The following is a 17,529-nucleotide window of genomic DNA, read 5'->3' on the forward strand; positions in this document are numbered from 1 at the left end:
TGCGGGTGGGACGCACGCAGGGACCCGTGGGCATCCCTTCTGCCAGCACTGGTCCCTCATGGCTGGCACCCAGGGAACTTCTGCAAAGCCGGGCTGACCTAGAGTTGCCTGAGGAGGTGACACTCTGATGGTCGTGGCAGCAAGGAGGAACTGCCCCACTGTCTTTTCAGTTGAGTTGATCGTGGCTCCTCAGTGTGCAGGAGCAGGCAAGCAGCTAGAATAGGATGTCCAGCCTTCCTTCATTAATTATAATATTTTTGTAATGATAATGTTCTGTAAATCATGTCATATTATCTTTGGATGAAAGGGAATGATAATGAATGTCTGATCAGATGTAATTTTAAGGATCATGATGGTGAGGCGTGGAGCTGTGCCTGTCCTGTAATGCAGCATTTGGGGTGGGAGAAGGAGAGGGTCACCCCCTCACTGCAATCAGTCTGTGTGGTAACTACAGGCAACTTCCTTATGGGCTGGGATCCAGCACAGTATCCAAAGGCAGAAAAGGGTTGAACATCATCTGACCACCCCAGGCTGGGGAGGGTGGGTCAACTCTGCTCACCAGCACTCAGTGCATGCTAATAGCATACTTGGCTTTATTTTGAGGACGGAGGTCAGGATGTTGTTGTGTGAAATGCATCATGGTCAAAATAAGGACATGGCTTCTTGCTCCAGAAATGTTACAGGCTGAAAGAAACAGCCTTAAGGAAGGAGTGTGCTAACAGTCCTATTTTTACCTCTTTTTACCAAGTGGTGTGGCCTGTGGTAAACAACAGCTGGGCCAGCAAGTGACTGCAGGCTGTGGGACACTGGTGGTGTGTATTGCCCCTAAGCAATTGCACCAGGTGTGGTATTACTGATCTTGTCAGTGGTTTTGTACATCTAGTGTGGTTTGCAAAGTCAGTGTGTGCTGGTAGTTGAGATTATTTACAGTTGTCAAAGTGCCATGACAAAAAAAGCCTATGAAACAGCAAAAAAATATGAATTACTGCCTCCTCCAGATAAAGACTGAGTTCATCTCCATGGGCATCTGAGGGACTTTGCTCCTCTTAGTGTAAGCTTGCATGGAGAAGCAGACAAACAGCAACACATCAGCACCTCTCCATGTGACTCTGGGCAGAGGAGCTGGGCTCTGCTCCAGCACTCGGCACAACCCCCTGGCCATGGCTTCACCTGGCCAGGCCATTATGTGCCCAGCCCAGACCCCCTACATTTTGTGAAGTTAAACTGCACAGAGATTGCCCCATCTCAAGTTCTGGCCAGCATATGGCTCTAACAAACAGACACACTTTCCAGACTTCAGAAAAGGAAATAGCAACCCCAGATCCACATGTCTAAATTTGCTGCTACATTTGGTACAATTTCTGCAAATGTTTTTGTTAGAAATCTTCATTCCTGTACATACAACCCCAAGACACTGTTATTTTCAGTCTGTGTGCCCATGCCAGCATGCTGAAGTTTAACTTTGAAAGGCCCAAAGAGGTGGGACCTGCCCTCCGTGTGTTAAAACCAAAATCCCTTTCTCTTCTCTGCTCTCCAGTCTGCAGTAGGTACTTAAACACTGGCCTTATTGTGAAGGTGCAAGGCTTTGTGACAGACATTGCAGCTGGGAAAGCAGCTAATGACACCTGGCAAACACAGGCTGTTAGGGGATTAAATGTGCCATTGCTCAGTAAAAGCAAGGCACACAACGTTGGGAAGTTTAGAGGCAGTGGGTCAGACTCCTGTTTTCACTCCTAAGTGAAGCTGTGCTATTTTTGGCCAGGCCAAACCTTGCCTTTTTTAATTAGGTTTATTGCTATAGCTACATGGTGGTGTGTATGTGTTAACATTTGATTTTTGTATCTAATGTAAGCGACCGAAATAAACAGTCCAGACTTGATAGTCCCAGTGGGGGGACTGACATTTGGAATCGGCTCGGAAACTGCGGTTTTGACGCTTGTTAGACTCCAACGCTTCGCTCAGAAAGCACAAAGCATGGGAGGGTGTCTGCAGGGTAGAGCTACATTTGCCTCCTCCAACCCAATCCTCAACCTGATGCTGAAGTCTCAGAGACGCTCGCAGCCATCACTGCGTCAGGTGTAGCCAACGGAGGGATCTGAAGAGGGGTGTTATATGTATGAATTACCACAGATTGCAAAGTCTCCCTAGAAGGATCTTGTGCCACCAAACCTGTGCAGCACAGTGGGCTGCCCTCCATGTCAGACCACCCCTGCTGAGCTTGAGTGTGGACACAAAACCAGCAAGGACTGGGACAGAGAGGAGTTATTTTAGAGTGGGTTTGAGCATGGAAATATCCCTGTGGTCCAGTGGGCCAGGATCATGCCTGCTTGCTGCCTCTCTGCTTCTGCCCCACATCATCACTCTTCCAATCTGAAAACAAGACTCAAAGATCAGAGAGCTGGGGTGAAGGCTGAGGAGCAGAGGGCGGCTGTACAGCTCCCTCTCCCTCTGCCTCAGCCCAGCCCACGGCTCTGGGGAGCAGAAGGTCCCTGCAGGGCTGGCAGCCCAAAGCCAGAGAGCTGCCCTGTGCCATCATCTGCCCCACTGCCTGTGCAAGCACCACACTCCCACTCCCATCAATCAGCACAGACCAGGTGCCTGGAAGCATCTCTTGCCAATCGCCTTTTATTACCTTTAAAAAGCCAAGAAACCCAGAACAAGACAAAAACTGAGACCGTGTGAACATCATGCAATGGATTCACTTTAAAGCAGGCTAGGGGAGGGAGGGGAAGACCAAAAGTCATGTTAGAGTGGAAGTACCGCTGCACCCATGTCTGGAGGCCAGATTGGGTGGGCTGTCACCGGTGGGTTGGTGGTGACTGTTGTGAGTGACCAGACTGATGCTGAAGCAGGAAATGGAAACACACTCATGAGACATCATCCCAGGTAACCCCAGATTTGATTCTGACCCAAATGCAATTTCTTACATGATGATGACAGTGAGAAATACTCCTAACCCTTATCTTGGGTACATTCTGCGTTGGCAAAGTATCTTTGGAAAGGAGCAGCACACTGACTACGGTTACAAGGGCTTTTTAGTTCAGTTGTGCTATTTAGTGTGACTACTGCTCCGGCAGTCAATTAGTGGAGTGGATGTTATCCAGCAGGAGTGACGTTACCACACTCTGCCCTTCAGTCTCACTCTCCTGTCTTCAAAATTCATAGCACAAAGTAGAGCAGAATTACCTTCTCGAAAGAACGTGTTTTTGGAGAGTTTCAGCTATCACGGAAATAACTTTGCATTTTGTCCATCATGTGGATGTGACAAAATACATGCCCTTATTTTCCTGAGGTATAGCCAACATTTGGGTTCATTACATTTAATGGAGTAGGGTCACCTATAAAGTTATTCATAAGGTATTTTCTGAGTGGTTTTCACCTTCTCTTTGAAAAAATAAATTATATCAGCATGTTCACGAGGTACAAATGGGACTGGCATTTCAGCTGTTATTATGTTATTAACTTTTTTAACCTAATAATTTTCAATCAAGAGTGAGAAGCAATTTTCACTCACTCCAGTGACCAGAGTTGGAGATTCTGCAAAGTGTTCTTGTAGGGTTCACCTTGACAGACACCTAATTCCCTCCCAAATCGAAGCATTACCCCCGACACTCTCATCGCGGTTGCCGAGAATTTCCATTTCCCCTTCGGTTAGGATTTAATTTAGAAGCCAAAGACTTCCTAAGCTATGGGAGAGTAAAGATAGATGGTATGGGAGAAGAAGGCTGATGAAATGTAGTTGACTCCGGATCTGAAATATTTTATCCCTCCTCAATGTAGGTTAAATTATTCTTCACCTTTCCCACATCCATAATTGTCGCTGATCTTGGACCAACTCAAAACCCTACTACTGAGTTCAGTAGACTCAAAATTGCCACTAGAACTGGAAAAAGAAAGAAAAAGAGATTTGTTAGTGTCCATATACAATATCCCAAGACTATACACAGCTATGAGATACAGCAAATTTAAGAAAGGCAATTTTTTTCTCATCACTGAGTATTTATTATATATAACAAATACATGAAAAAGAAAAAACTATATTGTGTGATATAAATAGTTTATTTACATTACAGAAAAACATCAAGACAATGTATACTATTTCAAATATATCCATACATAATCAAATATAGCTGTAGTACATGTTCTCATTGGTGTAGATTACCACAAATGCAAGGCAACATGTGTAGATCTTGTCTTAATCTTTTGTCTATAATACTGTATTTTGTAGTCCAAGCTCTCTGCAGTTAGTTTTGCCATTGTGGAAACATGCGCTCTTTAAATTAACCTTGTCGATGCTCTTGTTGTGTTGTCTGAACTGTAGTGCCCTGTGTTTTGCTTCTGTCTGTGGATTCTGTTGCTCCTGGGACATTTCCTGGAAAAGAGAGTTGTGAGAATACACAGCTCTTAACAACACATCTGCTCAGGAGGTGGCACGGGCAGCAGAAGGGACGTGAGGGCAAGAGAGGCATCCTCTGTCCCTCAGCACACTTCCTCCTCAGTGAAATGAAAATCAGGGCTGGCTAATGGCAATGGCACCACAAAAAAAAGCCACCACAACCCCCAAAAAGCATATTGTGAACAAAATTATGGCAAGGCAAATGCTAAGATTCCTGAGCAGTGACCACTCTGCTGCATCACGACAGCCCCAACTGCACCGCATCACTCATCCTTAAATAAACCTTAAATAATGGGTTTATTTTCAAGTGAGGCGCAGGTGGAAGATCTGGGATGGTCTCACGCTCACTCACCTGCTTGGCGTCCCAGGTCTGTGAAGTGTTTACAAAGTGGCTGTGGTGGCTGCCTTTCCAAGGAGCTAAGTGTCTCCAGTCCCTCTTAGTCTCCATGGAAATGCTCCATGAGCTGCTCATGAGCGAGCAGCTACTTTACTTACAGGTGCCTACCCTGTGCCACGCTCCTGACACGGCTGCTTGGCTTAGTGCAGAAAGCAACTGCACTGGAAAGCCCAAAATCTGATATTCCTTTGGACAGCTGCAGAAGCAAACCTCTTGTGCCTCAGGACCTCTGGTGCTGGGCACGTTTCAACCTTTCCACCTGCAGCAGTGACAGCTGTGGGATGCTGCCCAGTGCAGTTTTTCCCCCAAATGGAAAGCTAATGGCATATTTCTGGTTCCCTCCATGGAAAGGCATCCTCAGGCAGACGGCACAGAAAAGTTTAAACCCAGGTGGAGGCCAAAGGAAGTTCTAAGGAGCTGAAAGCCAAGGGAAGTATGGCAGAAACTGTGGGCAGCTACACAAGAGAGACTGAAACACTCTCTTGGAGTGGCATGACAAGAGGCCCTGCAATACTCCAGACCATACTGACACATGTTTTTCTAAACGTTCCCTTTGTATTGAACTGATTGGTTTTTCTGTTACAGGAGGGCTTCCAGGAGCACACTGTGAAACCCTATGGGTTATGCACCAGCGACAGCCCACCCCTCTCAGCACAGGGGGAGCTCAAAGCACTTTCCCTCAGCTCTGTGTCAGATAACTAACAGCAGAATAGAGTAACATACATTTTTACCAACCCCTTAAAACAAAAAAGGTCATTTTTCCCCTCCTGTTGAATGGGACTGACGCTATAGTTTTTTGATGCCAGCTAAAAGGCTAAACAAGAGCGTAAGAACTTACGAAGTATTTAAAAATACTGAAATACAATTATATAAGTGTCTAGCAAAATATGGGTCAGACTGTCCTGACTTGCCTCACTTTCAAGCCACCAGGACCACCTCCTCATGAGAAGCTGTATGGCTGTGTGCTATATTTTGCACCGTTCCTTTCTGGGAAGCAGTGAAGTAGGCTGCTATCATTACTCCAGGAAAAATCTGCCAGCATCCCCTGTGCTCTCAGAGGTCACGGCAGAGCTTTCATTATGGAACTAAGGCAGACTTTAGCTGGTCTGCGATTTCACAGCAAACTCATTATTCCCTGCGAGTTCCTTAAAAAGGCGATCAAACTTTCCGACTGAGTCAGGGAGCTGCTGTTGGCAAACACAGGGCTGATTCACTGAGCCGTGTGTCATGTGCACGCTGACAGCCTCCCAGCCCGACTGTCCCCGGGCGGCCTCTCCTGCCCGTTCAGCGGGAGATGCACAGCAGGACCTCGCCGTGCACTGACACCTCGCCACGCTGAGAGGCAGCACCGCTCGCTCCCGCTGCTGCGGCCATGCGTGACTCCCCACACCGGGCCTCCTCCCAAGCCCAGAGGATCAGGATTTACAGCAGAAGGCACAGCCCTGCTTTTCCCCAGTGCTCAGCCGTGAGAGCAAGGTTGGGGAACCACGGGCGGGAAGCCAGAGTGCGTAAAGTCTTGTTCTTACAAAACCAGACTGGTTTTGTAAGAAACATGGAGGAACCAGGTGGCTGGGGAATGATCAGGATGGTCAGCAATCCCAGGGGATGCAGCCATGCATTCACAGAGAATGGTGGATACCAACTGCTCCAGCTGGAAGGAAGGAGATGAGCTTCTCATGGGCACTTTCTCAAAACTGACACTGACAATATCTACACAGTCACTCAGTTCAAGGTTGAGAGAAATCAATTCAAATGTAGACTACTCCAATTAAGATGATGAAAAAGCATCTTTTAACCAAAAATGCCCATGTTTTAATTGTGTAATACAGTACATTACCAATTGATGGGAGCTTGGGAAGGCCCCAGGGCCAAGCACCAACACCAAGACAACAGGTAGGTTGTGTCTGAAGCGCAGCTGGGTTTCCCAAGACAGGTGTTTGCATTTAACCAGCTTTTTAGACCTTAAATCGTCTGCTAAAACTGAGTGACAGGTTTTCTTTGGTCCTTAACTCTTTAATCAAAAGTCCTCTGTAGAGCTCTGTGTGGGGGATGCATTCATTTATGAACAAAGCAGTTACATCAATGTAAACCGGGTGCTGGAGCATGGGCTGCCTGCTCTCCCTCTACTGAAGCTTGCTCACAAGCTTGAGTTACTCACAATGTGATTCATAGCAGGTAAAACATGTTATGCATTAATTTTTAATCAAGTTATTTCTTCACATAAATAAGCTGCTGTGACTAAACATTAGGGAAGCACTAAAAATGCAAAGCTGTAAAGAAAACTGCTGAGAATCATTATGATACTAGGCCAGACCTATACTATTTACCATTCTCCTTCACTTTAATCATTGCTTCTTTCTTTGCCTTACCTCTAAGCTAAAAGTCCTTGGGCAGAGGGACTGCCTCACTCTTTCATGTCTTGGCCTCTGGTTCCCTACTTCTCCACCTCAGATGCTTATTCCTATTGCTGGCACTAGTAATGAGCAGACCAGTGGCCAATCTCTTCCAGGAATTGAGCCACTTAAAAACAAATCATCAGTTCTGCTGGTTGTGTTTTCAGCTGAGTCCATCCCCTGACCAGGTTTGTTGTGCCCAGGAGGTGGAGGAATGGGCAAAGGAAAACCATCCCTGTCAGCAGCACAGCCCATTTATTCAGATTAAAGTGTCTGTGCAACAATGGCCCTAAAAGTGCCCAGCACTTGCTCAGAGCCTTCAAGCAGTGGAGGACATGCTGTAGATCGGCACCACTGTACAGGCAAGATTTTAAGAGCAACAACAGTAGTGACAGCTAGAAGCTTACAAGGGTAGTTTTGTGTGGCTCAAATGGACCCAGTACACCAAATTCATGTGAAGCTGCACTGAAAGGAGCTGCAAAGAATTTGGCCACAGTGGCCTCTGAGTAAAGTTTCCCTTCTTTCTCCCAGGAACCTGGCAGGGTGGTTTCAGCACGTTCAAGAATTCAGGGTGTGGAGTTCAAACCAGTACAGTCAGGTTCTCCAAAGCAGACTACTTCAAAAACTCAATTACTTATGCATATGCTGCCACAACAGTCTCTTGTCATGTGGATTTCTCTTAGGCCACTTAAGAGTACATTTTTGCAAATGTATCTCAAATCATTATGCTGGGATGGAGGATGCTCTGCGGTAATTACATGCATTACAGAAAAAAGTCAAAAGATCATAAATTCACTCAGTTACAAAGTGTGTGGGAAAAGGTACTGTCTCTGTATGAAAACAGTGTGATGGGTAATTTGCATTACAGTACCAGATCACTCAGAGCTCGCTGTCTGAATTCCTCAGTATAAAGTGCTCTGCCTCACTGCGTCAAGGTGACAAAACCAGAATCGCTTGACAAAACTATACACAGCATTTGTTCCATTATCAGTTACTACACCACCTTCTTTCTCTCACAACACATGATATTTTTGGTTGTTTGAATTACCTCTGTGAATACCACCATAATCTACTACCTCATTCGGCAGTTGCCATTTAGTTGATGGATTCAGCTTGGCCAAAAGAGGTTTTGTTTTATGCCCTTAGGCCAGAAAAGGATTTATGAATTTTGCTTTTCAAGGAACAAATGCTACACTTGTCTTCCAGCCAGGTAGTGCAACATAAAGACTGAAATATATTAGAAATTTTATTTTATACAGAGGTATGATACCTGACTTTTTAATTTATTTTTTTTTTTTTGTAATTTAAAAAGAAAATTAGTTGTAAAAAAGTGTTTTATCAGTGTTGCTAGCTGAATTAATTTAATCTCATGAGAGAAGCCTGTAGAATGTCTGACATTCAGAACTTAGCCCAAGCCCTCCCAGAGAGTAACACAGTTCAGTGGGGGAGCAGCACACATGCAGGAGGGGAAGGATTGCCTTTCCCCTTCTCATTCTGGTCATTTCCATTCACACAACCCTTTCCTCTGCACTTAAAAAAACCCAGACAAGTACATCACATATGGCTTGGTGTGCCACCACCTAGTGAAGACCCTAAAACATGTGCGGTGCCTTTGAACATGCACACGAGGCTAATGAAATCATTTAATCAACGGGGTTGCAAACAGGCTTAAAAGTTTGTATGCTTTGCCTGATTAGGACTAAGGGAATGGGCCCTTAAGGAAACCAGATGGAGATATGATTAGTTTTATTAAGTGTTGATCCAGCTGCTGCATTTATATTCCCCTTATTTATATGAACAATATTTGTCCAACTATCTGAATACAAAATAGGGAACTTCACTTGCTGTAGGCACCGTTGCTACCTAAGTCTGATTAAGATGGAAGTAAAAATTCAGTCATAATAATGAAGCAGCACTGGCTGGCTGGACCAGATGATATCTCCTGTTTGTTGGTGAATTAAATAGCATTTGTTATCAGTAGTGTCACTGCAGAAATCTGTATAATCAGCACACACAGTAGGAAAAACAAAAGTATTTTCTTTTTCTATTGCTAAGTACCAGAGATACTGACCTTGTAATACAGAGGACTACAACACAGATGATAGCAATCTGGATGGTTCCAATCACAGCTGCTATTAAGACATACTGAAATCGTACTGGACCTGGAACCACATATAAAACGCTGTAGTCCTTTTTTTCACAGTGTTGTCCAGTATAGCCGGCATCACATCTGAAAAAAAAATTATTTTTTTCTAGTTATACCTGCTGCTTTCAAAGAATGCTGGAAAAATTATACCTGAAAAAAAAAATAAATCAGTGGCCTAAGCATAAGCTTATGTGCTTTTTTGCAGGATGGACTCCCACAGAGAGAGTCTAGTGCCTGCTCAGCCTCTCATAGGGAAGACTTCAGGTCCTCAGTGTCACAAAGGTCTACAAGAGTGAACAACACCACAGAGTGCCAGGAGGTGCCCAGGGGACTAAGTCATAACTGGCATCAAGTGGAACTACTTGCACATTGTAATGAGAACCCATTTAGTTCCTTGCACAACATATTTCAGATTTCTCCCTTTCTTTGGGGAGGTGGGGGAGGGTGAAAAGCCATCTAGTTGTGGCTCCTTATGCAGATTACCCCTAAGGAGGTGATAAGCAATCATCCAAGCTCCATATGAAATGTGATTAGATGTTCCTGAAAGTGGATACATCATTTACATTTCGTCTGGTTGCTATAAAAAAACCCCTCTGTTGATGCTGCAACCATCCACCCCGATGCCGCCTGCTGCGCTGCTCACCAGTTCCCATCCTGCAGCCTGACATCTCCACTCTGCTCTGTGATTTTGGGGGCAAACAGTGTTTTTCTAATTTTAGCTCTTGCCCTGTTTCCCCTAAAAAGACCAAGCAAGAAGATGCAAAAATCCAGGTCAATGGCAGCAGCAATGGTAAGGGACTGAGACAGATGGCTTGGGCTCCTCTCAGATCTCTCAGTGGAGCGCTAACCCTGATGGGTTAAGCCTTGAGCTTCCACTCTTTTCCTCTCCTGCATTCCCACAGCTCCCAGCACCTTGAGGAAAGGACATTTTCCAGCTGAATGGAGCACCTAAAATGCAGCAGCTGCAAAGAGTGAAATGTGCCCTGGCTGTTTGTGAGAGCTGGGAGAAGCTGGCTTGAAAATCTGCCCTGGGGAGAAAGTCTGGTCTGTATCTCTGCTCTCCCAGTCCAGTGTCTCAGGAAAATGGTGCTCCATGCAAAACAGTGCTTTTCATGCCACCAGGACACTGGTTGGACTTCAGAAGTAGTATCTGCACCTCTCCAGGGAGGCATTCACTGCAGAAGCACGTGTTTTCACTGTACTCCTCCTCCCTGCCCTAAACTCCTCCAAAATCACCTCCCACATGAAGCAGCCACCTTTGCCCCAGACAGCTGCCTCATGAGCATCACTCCTGCCACAGCAGGGACATATCCCTGGTGGCACTCCTCTCCTCCTTCAGGCTGAGGAGGCCACCTAGCAATGGCCCGAGTGCTTTGTGAAGGGCTTTTAAAAACATATCTAAATATAACTGAAGGCTACTGGATGGTTTCACAGTCAATTAACATTGTGCATAACTCAATATACTTTTGCCACATACAATAGGGTCTTGGTTGAATAATTTAAGTCTAGTGGATTTTGTAGCACAAAGGGCCATGGTTGCCAGTATTTTCCATACATTAAGTGTTTCTGTGAATCAATATTTCCATGTGTGTAGCTTTCCCTCCTTGGTAGAAGGATTACCTGCAAGACGGTTCCAGCATGTTCGTGGAGTGCTCACACTTGCCATGCATGCAGAAGCCATTGTAATGCTCTGGACAAGGGATGTAGATCCCTCTTGCACTTTCTTCCAGTTTATTTGCATTCTCTGTGAACACAGGTGAAGGGAACATTAACCTGACAATGTAGGATAAGGTGAAATGGTGGGAAGAACTATTAAAGAAAGGAAAATCAGAAGAACAATATGTGAAAGATGCTGTTCATGGGAAGCAAGAGCAAGGGGTTTGCACCTTCAAACAAGTTGGCTAATGCAAAGCTTTGCAAGGGTTTCTCTTGTTCTTTTCTAATTCCTGTCAAGTTACAGCAAATGAGACAAGAGAAAAAATAATCTGACTACTCCAAAACTGATGACAGAATAGCACATGAAAAATACCTGATCATTTCTGTTGTCCTTTATGGAGTGTCTCCTTAAACCCAGGCAAGCTTAGGAGAGAGACTCTGGACATTTGCATGTCATATACCATTACAGTATATTTGGTCATTCAGTAGAACATATGCAGAAAGATAATTTTATGGCTGAAGTAGAGTGGGAGTCCAGAGCTGAACTTTATCATCAGTCTGCACAGCGGTGCCCCAGAGTTCACTGGCCTCCTCCACATCCCTCATCACCCAGTACCCTTAAACTAGTTTGACATTCTGAGCCTACTTCTGCAGCACTTAAATAGTCACCGACACTACAAATCCTGGAAAATCCCTCCCCGTAGCCAGGAAAATGGAGGCTTCATTTAGTTTTGAAACAGATGTGTGCTCAACATAGGCTTCACAGGCTGAAACACGGAGTGTTACTTGCCATAAACTCACATGATTTTTTTAGGCCATCGAGGTATTAATTAATCTGAGTAATTTCGGCAAATTCTTCCAAATTTAACCAATACTTATGATATCTCAAATGATAAAAATCCTTTTTCTGTGGTAGTATCATCTACTCATGATTAATTAAAAACAGAAGAAAGAAATCTCACAATAAATGTCTAAGGAAATGTAGATTGCACACAAATAAGTTGAAGCAGTTATATCTTCCAAAGAAAGTCCCCAAGTGTTATGAAACAATTGCAATTTGTGTTCTGCCTCTGAGCCAGGCGTGCCGGCAGCAGGCATGCTTAGGTATTATCCCACCTCTGGGAAAAGTGTCTGCAGCAGATCCAAGATTCAGATTTTCGTAATGAATTTCTTTTCTGTTGCAGCTGTCCAAGGAGAGTTGTAAGAGTCTCTAACCATTTGCACTAATAAAGTTGGTTATATTGTCCTTATGTGAAAACAGGCAAGGACCAGCTCCTGGCAAACGAGGATGACGGGCAACCTTTACATGCCTGTAGACAGCATTAGCTTCTCTTTCATCATTAGGATTTTCAGGACCTCTGCACTATGGACCATCATTGCATCTTTTCAAATGCACGTATGTTGAACGCAAACCCATCTGCCTCTCCAGGTTCCCTGCTTACTTTGGGATACCTGTATGAGGTTGTTAATGACCAGACAGTGCAGGAGCATCACAGACAGTGAGGATTCCTGGGCTTGGGGCTGACAACTGTCTCTGGGACGGCACAGGCAGGATGGGCTGACAGGAGGCATGTTGTTATAGCCATGGTACAACCTCTTTTGAGAGCTTGCCCAGGAATTTCTGCTACTGGAGAAAGGTGGGAAGAGGAGGTCCACTTGGTCTGGTGCTAAATATTTTTGGCTACCGATCGCCCTCCAGGTGAGACACTGGCTATCAGCATGTGAAATATATACACAGTTACCATCCCAGCAGGACTTCATGCATGTTCCTTTTTCCTCCTGGAAATCCTCCTAGACAGGAAAAATGTGTGTGATCTGTGTCATTGGACTTGCCCATTGCACACATGTAGATGCCAATGTGCTTGGGACTTGTGGGATTCCATACCCATGATCACCTACACACCATGCCTGGTGGTTTCTGGGTGTGCTGGACCTCTGCTATGGCCCACATTCAAATCTATTCCTGCCCAGAAAACTGCAGCAAGAAATGTGGGATCCTTATTAATACACATTTTTTTTCGGTTGTGGAAAATATAATGCCATTTCCTTCATATATTCCATTACCAAGAGGAAGTTTGCTTCCTTTCTGAAGAACAGAAGATGGTCACGTGTGTGTGTGTGTGTGTGTGTGTGTGTATCTCTGATCCTTCCTTCTCAGTTACTGAGGTATCTCTGTGATGTGTGTGCACCACCACCACACAATGCAAGAATCCCTCCTCTCTCAGATGAGCCAGCAGTGTTTTAAAATGGTATGAAACCATTTGGTTTAATTTTTTTTTAAAAGGCATACTTCAACATGGAGGGAAATTGTTACTTTCAGGGCAGACTAATCTGCTAGGACTTGAAAGGGGGACCAGGACTTGCAGATGCTCTCACTGTGTGTAGGCAGTAGGACTGGTAAAAAGAGGAATGAGCTTTTCCTCTTCTGGCAATCATGTGGGTAGAAACTGTGTTCTCTTTAAAAAAGATCTCTAGCACACTTTTAAAGTAAATCTAAGATCCTGCTGAACTTGTAATTATACCTCTAAGCACAATATTATGAAGGAAAATGCTTTAGTGAATCAAAAATGAGATGGTCAAAGGTTTGCTAGCATTTATAGGATAAACACTTCATGCAGGAACACTTGCCACCTGGCTTGGAAGAGATCACAAAACTTAGAGACACATTTTTTGTAGTTTCTCCTTTTGACTGATGACTCCTCTCAAAGAGTTAGGAATCTAACATAAAGGCAAGGGGGGAGAAAATTCATATTTAGTTTGATCTGCCATTTTGGTTATTTGAAATACAGATCACAATAAAAGCATTATTTAGTTCAGACTAAGTTGTTCCCCTCTTCCAGTACATTTTGAACACACACAAAATACTTCCCTGCCTCAAAACAGGTTATTTTTCTCATTACAAAAACCATCTTCTCAGATTCAATATAGAGACCCGAATACCAAGACATGTTTTAAAAGTCTCTTCATATTAAAACCGACTACTCTCATTTCTGAAGGATCTGAGCACTCTTCAGTAATACAGCTGCTGATATGATACTAACTCTTATGAATGCATCACCATGAAACAAGGACTACAAATCAATCCTAAAAAGAGAGGATATAAATAAAAAACATATCGAAGTTATAAAGCAAGTAAGAACTGTACATATCTTAAAAAATTAACACTAAATTAAATAAATTAAGATTTCCACCCTTATTGTAATTCTGGATTATTTATAAATTCAGTACTGGATGCAATTTGCACTAATCAGTTTACAGTGTCACTAAACTAAGGAGCCACTGCGACCCGGGTTCGATTCCCGGCCCCCTGGGCAGGTGGAGCTCGTCAGCCTTGGTAGGCAATCCACCTAAGAGAAGGTCACTCTAAAACAAACCTACATCCTGAGGACCTCACTGCCGCTGTCCAAGCTTTGCTCGGCCCCGGCAGATGAACCTCAGGACTAAAGGGTGGGCTCAGTTCAGCGCACGCTGTGTCTCACCTAAAAAATCCACTGCGCAGGCTGGAAGGGTTAATGACCTTTCCCAAAATCTTCGCTCGCGAAGACTGGCCATTAAACTAAGGAGCCCCTCTACCACACCAACCTTACACCTACAGAGAGCAAAGCCTAAATACAAAGTTACCCACTTTTTTCCAAGCACAGCAGATCAGTATGCATAAAGGAATCACACAGACCAAATTCAAAGTTAGTTAGGTTTCAGTAATGTTAAATTCAGAGCTCCTCTTCAAAGATTAGACTTGCTGCATTGTTATTGGCAACAATGTGGCAAGGTTTTATTTGCACCAAAAGGACAGATTTGTACCTTTTTTGTGATGGATAGGACTCAGGGTAGAAGCTAGTTGTAAAGACTTAAGATAAAAATTGGGCTGACTGGGTCAGTCTCTCCTATCTCTGGACAAAAGAAATTCCTGTCATGTTTCTCAAAATGTTTCTCATTTTTATTTCAAAAAAGAAATACACTCTCACCCTCCAGATCAATTGTATTCATAAATCTTTTTCTTGAAGCACTTTTCAGAATGAAAACACCAGTGTTGATGAAGCCAGCACCTTTTGCATTTCTGCAACATTTTTTGCATCTTCAGCCTAACCTGACATTTCATATTGTTCACATCTTTTGTTAGTGCCAGCACATGACATGATAGCCTATCATATAAGACACATTAGTCAAAACAGATTATTTTTAAATGCTTTGAGGCCAGATGCTACTTTGTGTAGCCTGAAACAGCTTATCATCATCTTGCTTACTGGAAGAGCCTCCCAGTTGAACGCTTGCTCTCCAACCTCTCCATGGATGGCAGGCAGATGCTGAGATGATGAGCTGTTTTGCTGGGGTAAACTGGATCCTAAAAAGTTATGGGGTGTGACTGACCACCCACTCAGTGATCTTGCTTTTCCTGATGGATCATCTTCTGAAGTGTTAAATAAATTATTTAAAACTATCTTGTCTAAATTCCTTAATATCTGTGGCTGTTTCTGCCTTCCACTAAGAAGGAGTGGAAGAATTATTTCAAATATATTTTGTATTATTTTTATTTGAATTTCTGGTTTAGCTATATGACTTTCCTTCAGCCTTTGGAAGCTGAACATACACCATTAGGATTCTCAGGTAAATATTCCAGTGAAAGCTGAAATTCAAAATCTGAAACAGTCTGCCTGCAAATGATGAAAACAAGGCAGCCAAACTCTTCTCTGGGAAGCCTTCACCAGTTCCCCAGCTCCCATCTGAGTGTGGATCTTCTGTTACACAACCCAACATGTGGAGCAGTGCCAGTGACAAACGAATAAATCCATTAGTGTCCTTGATGAGGATTACATGAAGTACTGTCTAGAGTGCCCAGAAAATTCTTTCCAGACATAAGTTCCTAGAATCCACTTTGGAGAAATTAAAATAAAAATCTAGGCAAAAATAGGATTCTTATATCCAAAAATTGACTGCCAGGCACTTAACAATTTGTTCTGCAGGCCTGATAACTCTGTCATTCTTCATGTTTGAATCAGTGAGACTTTCTAGGTGATTTCAAGCAAGGAAAGCAGAGGGCCACAGCCTATAAATTCTTACACTAGCATTTTGGCTGATGCACAGCAGGTAATGTTGGAGCTTTGGAAATAATAACTATTAGGCTATGCCCATATGAGAAAATATTGGCTCGTGTACAGTGTTAATATCTACTGTACAGTCATCACTGGACCAAGGGAAGTCTTCAAAATACATATATACACATATATTTCATCAAATAAGGGATAAGACAGTGAATGATGTGCAGCAGAAGCTATTTTGACACCTATCTCATTGGCAAAAGTGGTTAAGGAGAATTGACTTACATAATAATTTAATCTTTTAATACCTCTGAGGTCAGTCAAATTTGCAGACGAAAGCTCTTGCTGATATTGAAGTAATGACTCCTTCCACATCACATTATCAGAGGACTTATGAAGGGGGAAAGGGATTCTTGAGTCAAATCTGTGTCTTTAACCTTCTCAACCCCTTTTGGAAGCATATTCCCCCCCCCCCCCCCTTTACCTCCTTGTCAGCTCTCCCAAGGTAGGCCACAGAGCATAGCATTGGGACCTTACTTAACAAACAAAGCCCTTCTGCTCTGCATGATAGAGACTTGCTGTGCAATTCATATTTGAAATCAAAATAAAGGTCCAGAGAGTACCAACCTGTGGAGCAAAGGTAAGGGATGCCCTGAGTTTTGTGGAAGAGCTTCAGTGATTGACTAGGGGTGGGGATCTGAATCTTGTGAATGAGTCTAGGGACAGTTCATGTTACTCATCTGCAGTCTTCACACAGAGTCAGAACTGCTGCTCTTTTGGCGTAAAAAGCAGCTTCCTCAGCTCAGGAATGTCTGCAGGAATGGTTCAAGGGTCCCTCTGCAGAGTCAGGAGGAGGGTGTAATGGTGCTGCTCCCTCTGAAAGTGCAGAATTGCTTTAGCAGGTTTGCTGGTAGTTCCCCTCCTCTCTAACAGCATCCAACAGGAATTGAGGTCCCACAGCAACTTAGGGATAAAGTCCTTAAGGAGGCTTCCTAGTCACTTGTAATGAAGAACCACCATGATAAATCCCAGCTCAGATCCAGCTCTGGTCTTTCTCTGAGAGAAAAGAGATTTCTCCTCAGTCTTTGCTCAACAGCTCCAGGCACCCTGTCTTTGACAAATCTGCCAGCAGCCACCCTGCTGTGCACCAGCACAGCCACACCACACCGTTAACAGCTGCTCAGAGCCGGCCTATTAATTATCTTAATGTTCCCTTCTTTTAAAACCTTGCTTTTACAAATATAGAGCATCTCTCTACAGTGAAGAAAATGTGTGCAAGCAACTCGCCTGAAAATCACTGTTTGGGTGGGCGTTGAGTGAAAATTCTGAAGGAAGTGCTTGCTGCCGCTTAAGAGGGAGCTCACCAGCCCACTCTCCCTGAGAGCAAGTGGAAAGTGAGACACCAAATGTCAGCTGAAATTGTCTGGCACCACTATGCTGCAGCCCGAGCCTAAATTCATCCTGCAGCCACTCCAAGTACAAACTTGAAGCTAGTCTTTCCACAT

At 44.0% G+C, this 17,529-nt stretch overlaps 1 protein-coding gene across 1 annotated transcript in view; it reads right to left on the reverse strand.

Annotated features, from left to right (window-relative positions):
* Window positions 1–2,609: 2,609 nt before the first annotated feature.
* Window positions 2,610–17,529, reverse strand: part of TMEFF2 (transmembrane protein with EGF like and two follistatin like domains 2) — a 128,162-nt gene continuing 113,242 nt past the window's right edge. Inside the window, exons 8-11 of the mRNA XM_064660480.1 lie at window positions 10,953–11,076; window positions 9,258–9,416; window positions 4,286–4,372; window positions 2,610–3,883 (exon numbers count right to left, since the gene is read on the reverse strand). Coding sequence (XP_064516550.1) covers window positions 3,787–3,883; window positions 4,286–4,372; window positions 9,258–9,416; window positions 10,953–11,076 — 467 coding nt within the window. The 3' untranslated portion in view covers window positions 2,610–3,786. The remainder of the gene's footprint in view (window positions 3,884–4,285; window positions 4,373–9,257; window positions 9,417–10,952; window positions 11,077–17,529) is intronic.

The sequence above is a fragment of the Pseudopipra pipra genome, chromosome 7 (genome assembly GCF_036250125.1).
Source record: "Pseudopipra pipra isolate bDixPip1 chromosome 7, bDixPip1.hap1, whole genome shotgun sequence".
NCBI lineage: Eukaryota > Metazoa > Chordata > Aves > Passeriformes > Pipridae > Pseudopipra > Pseudopipra pipra.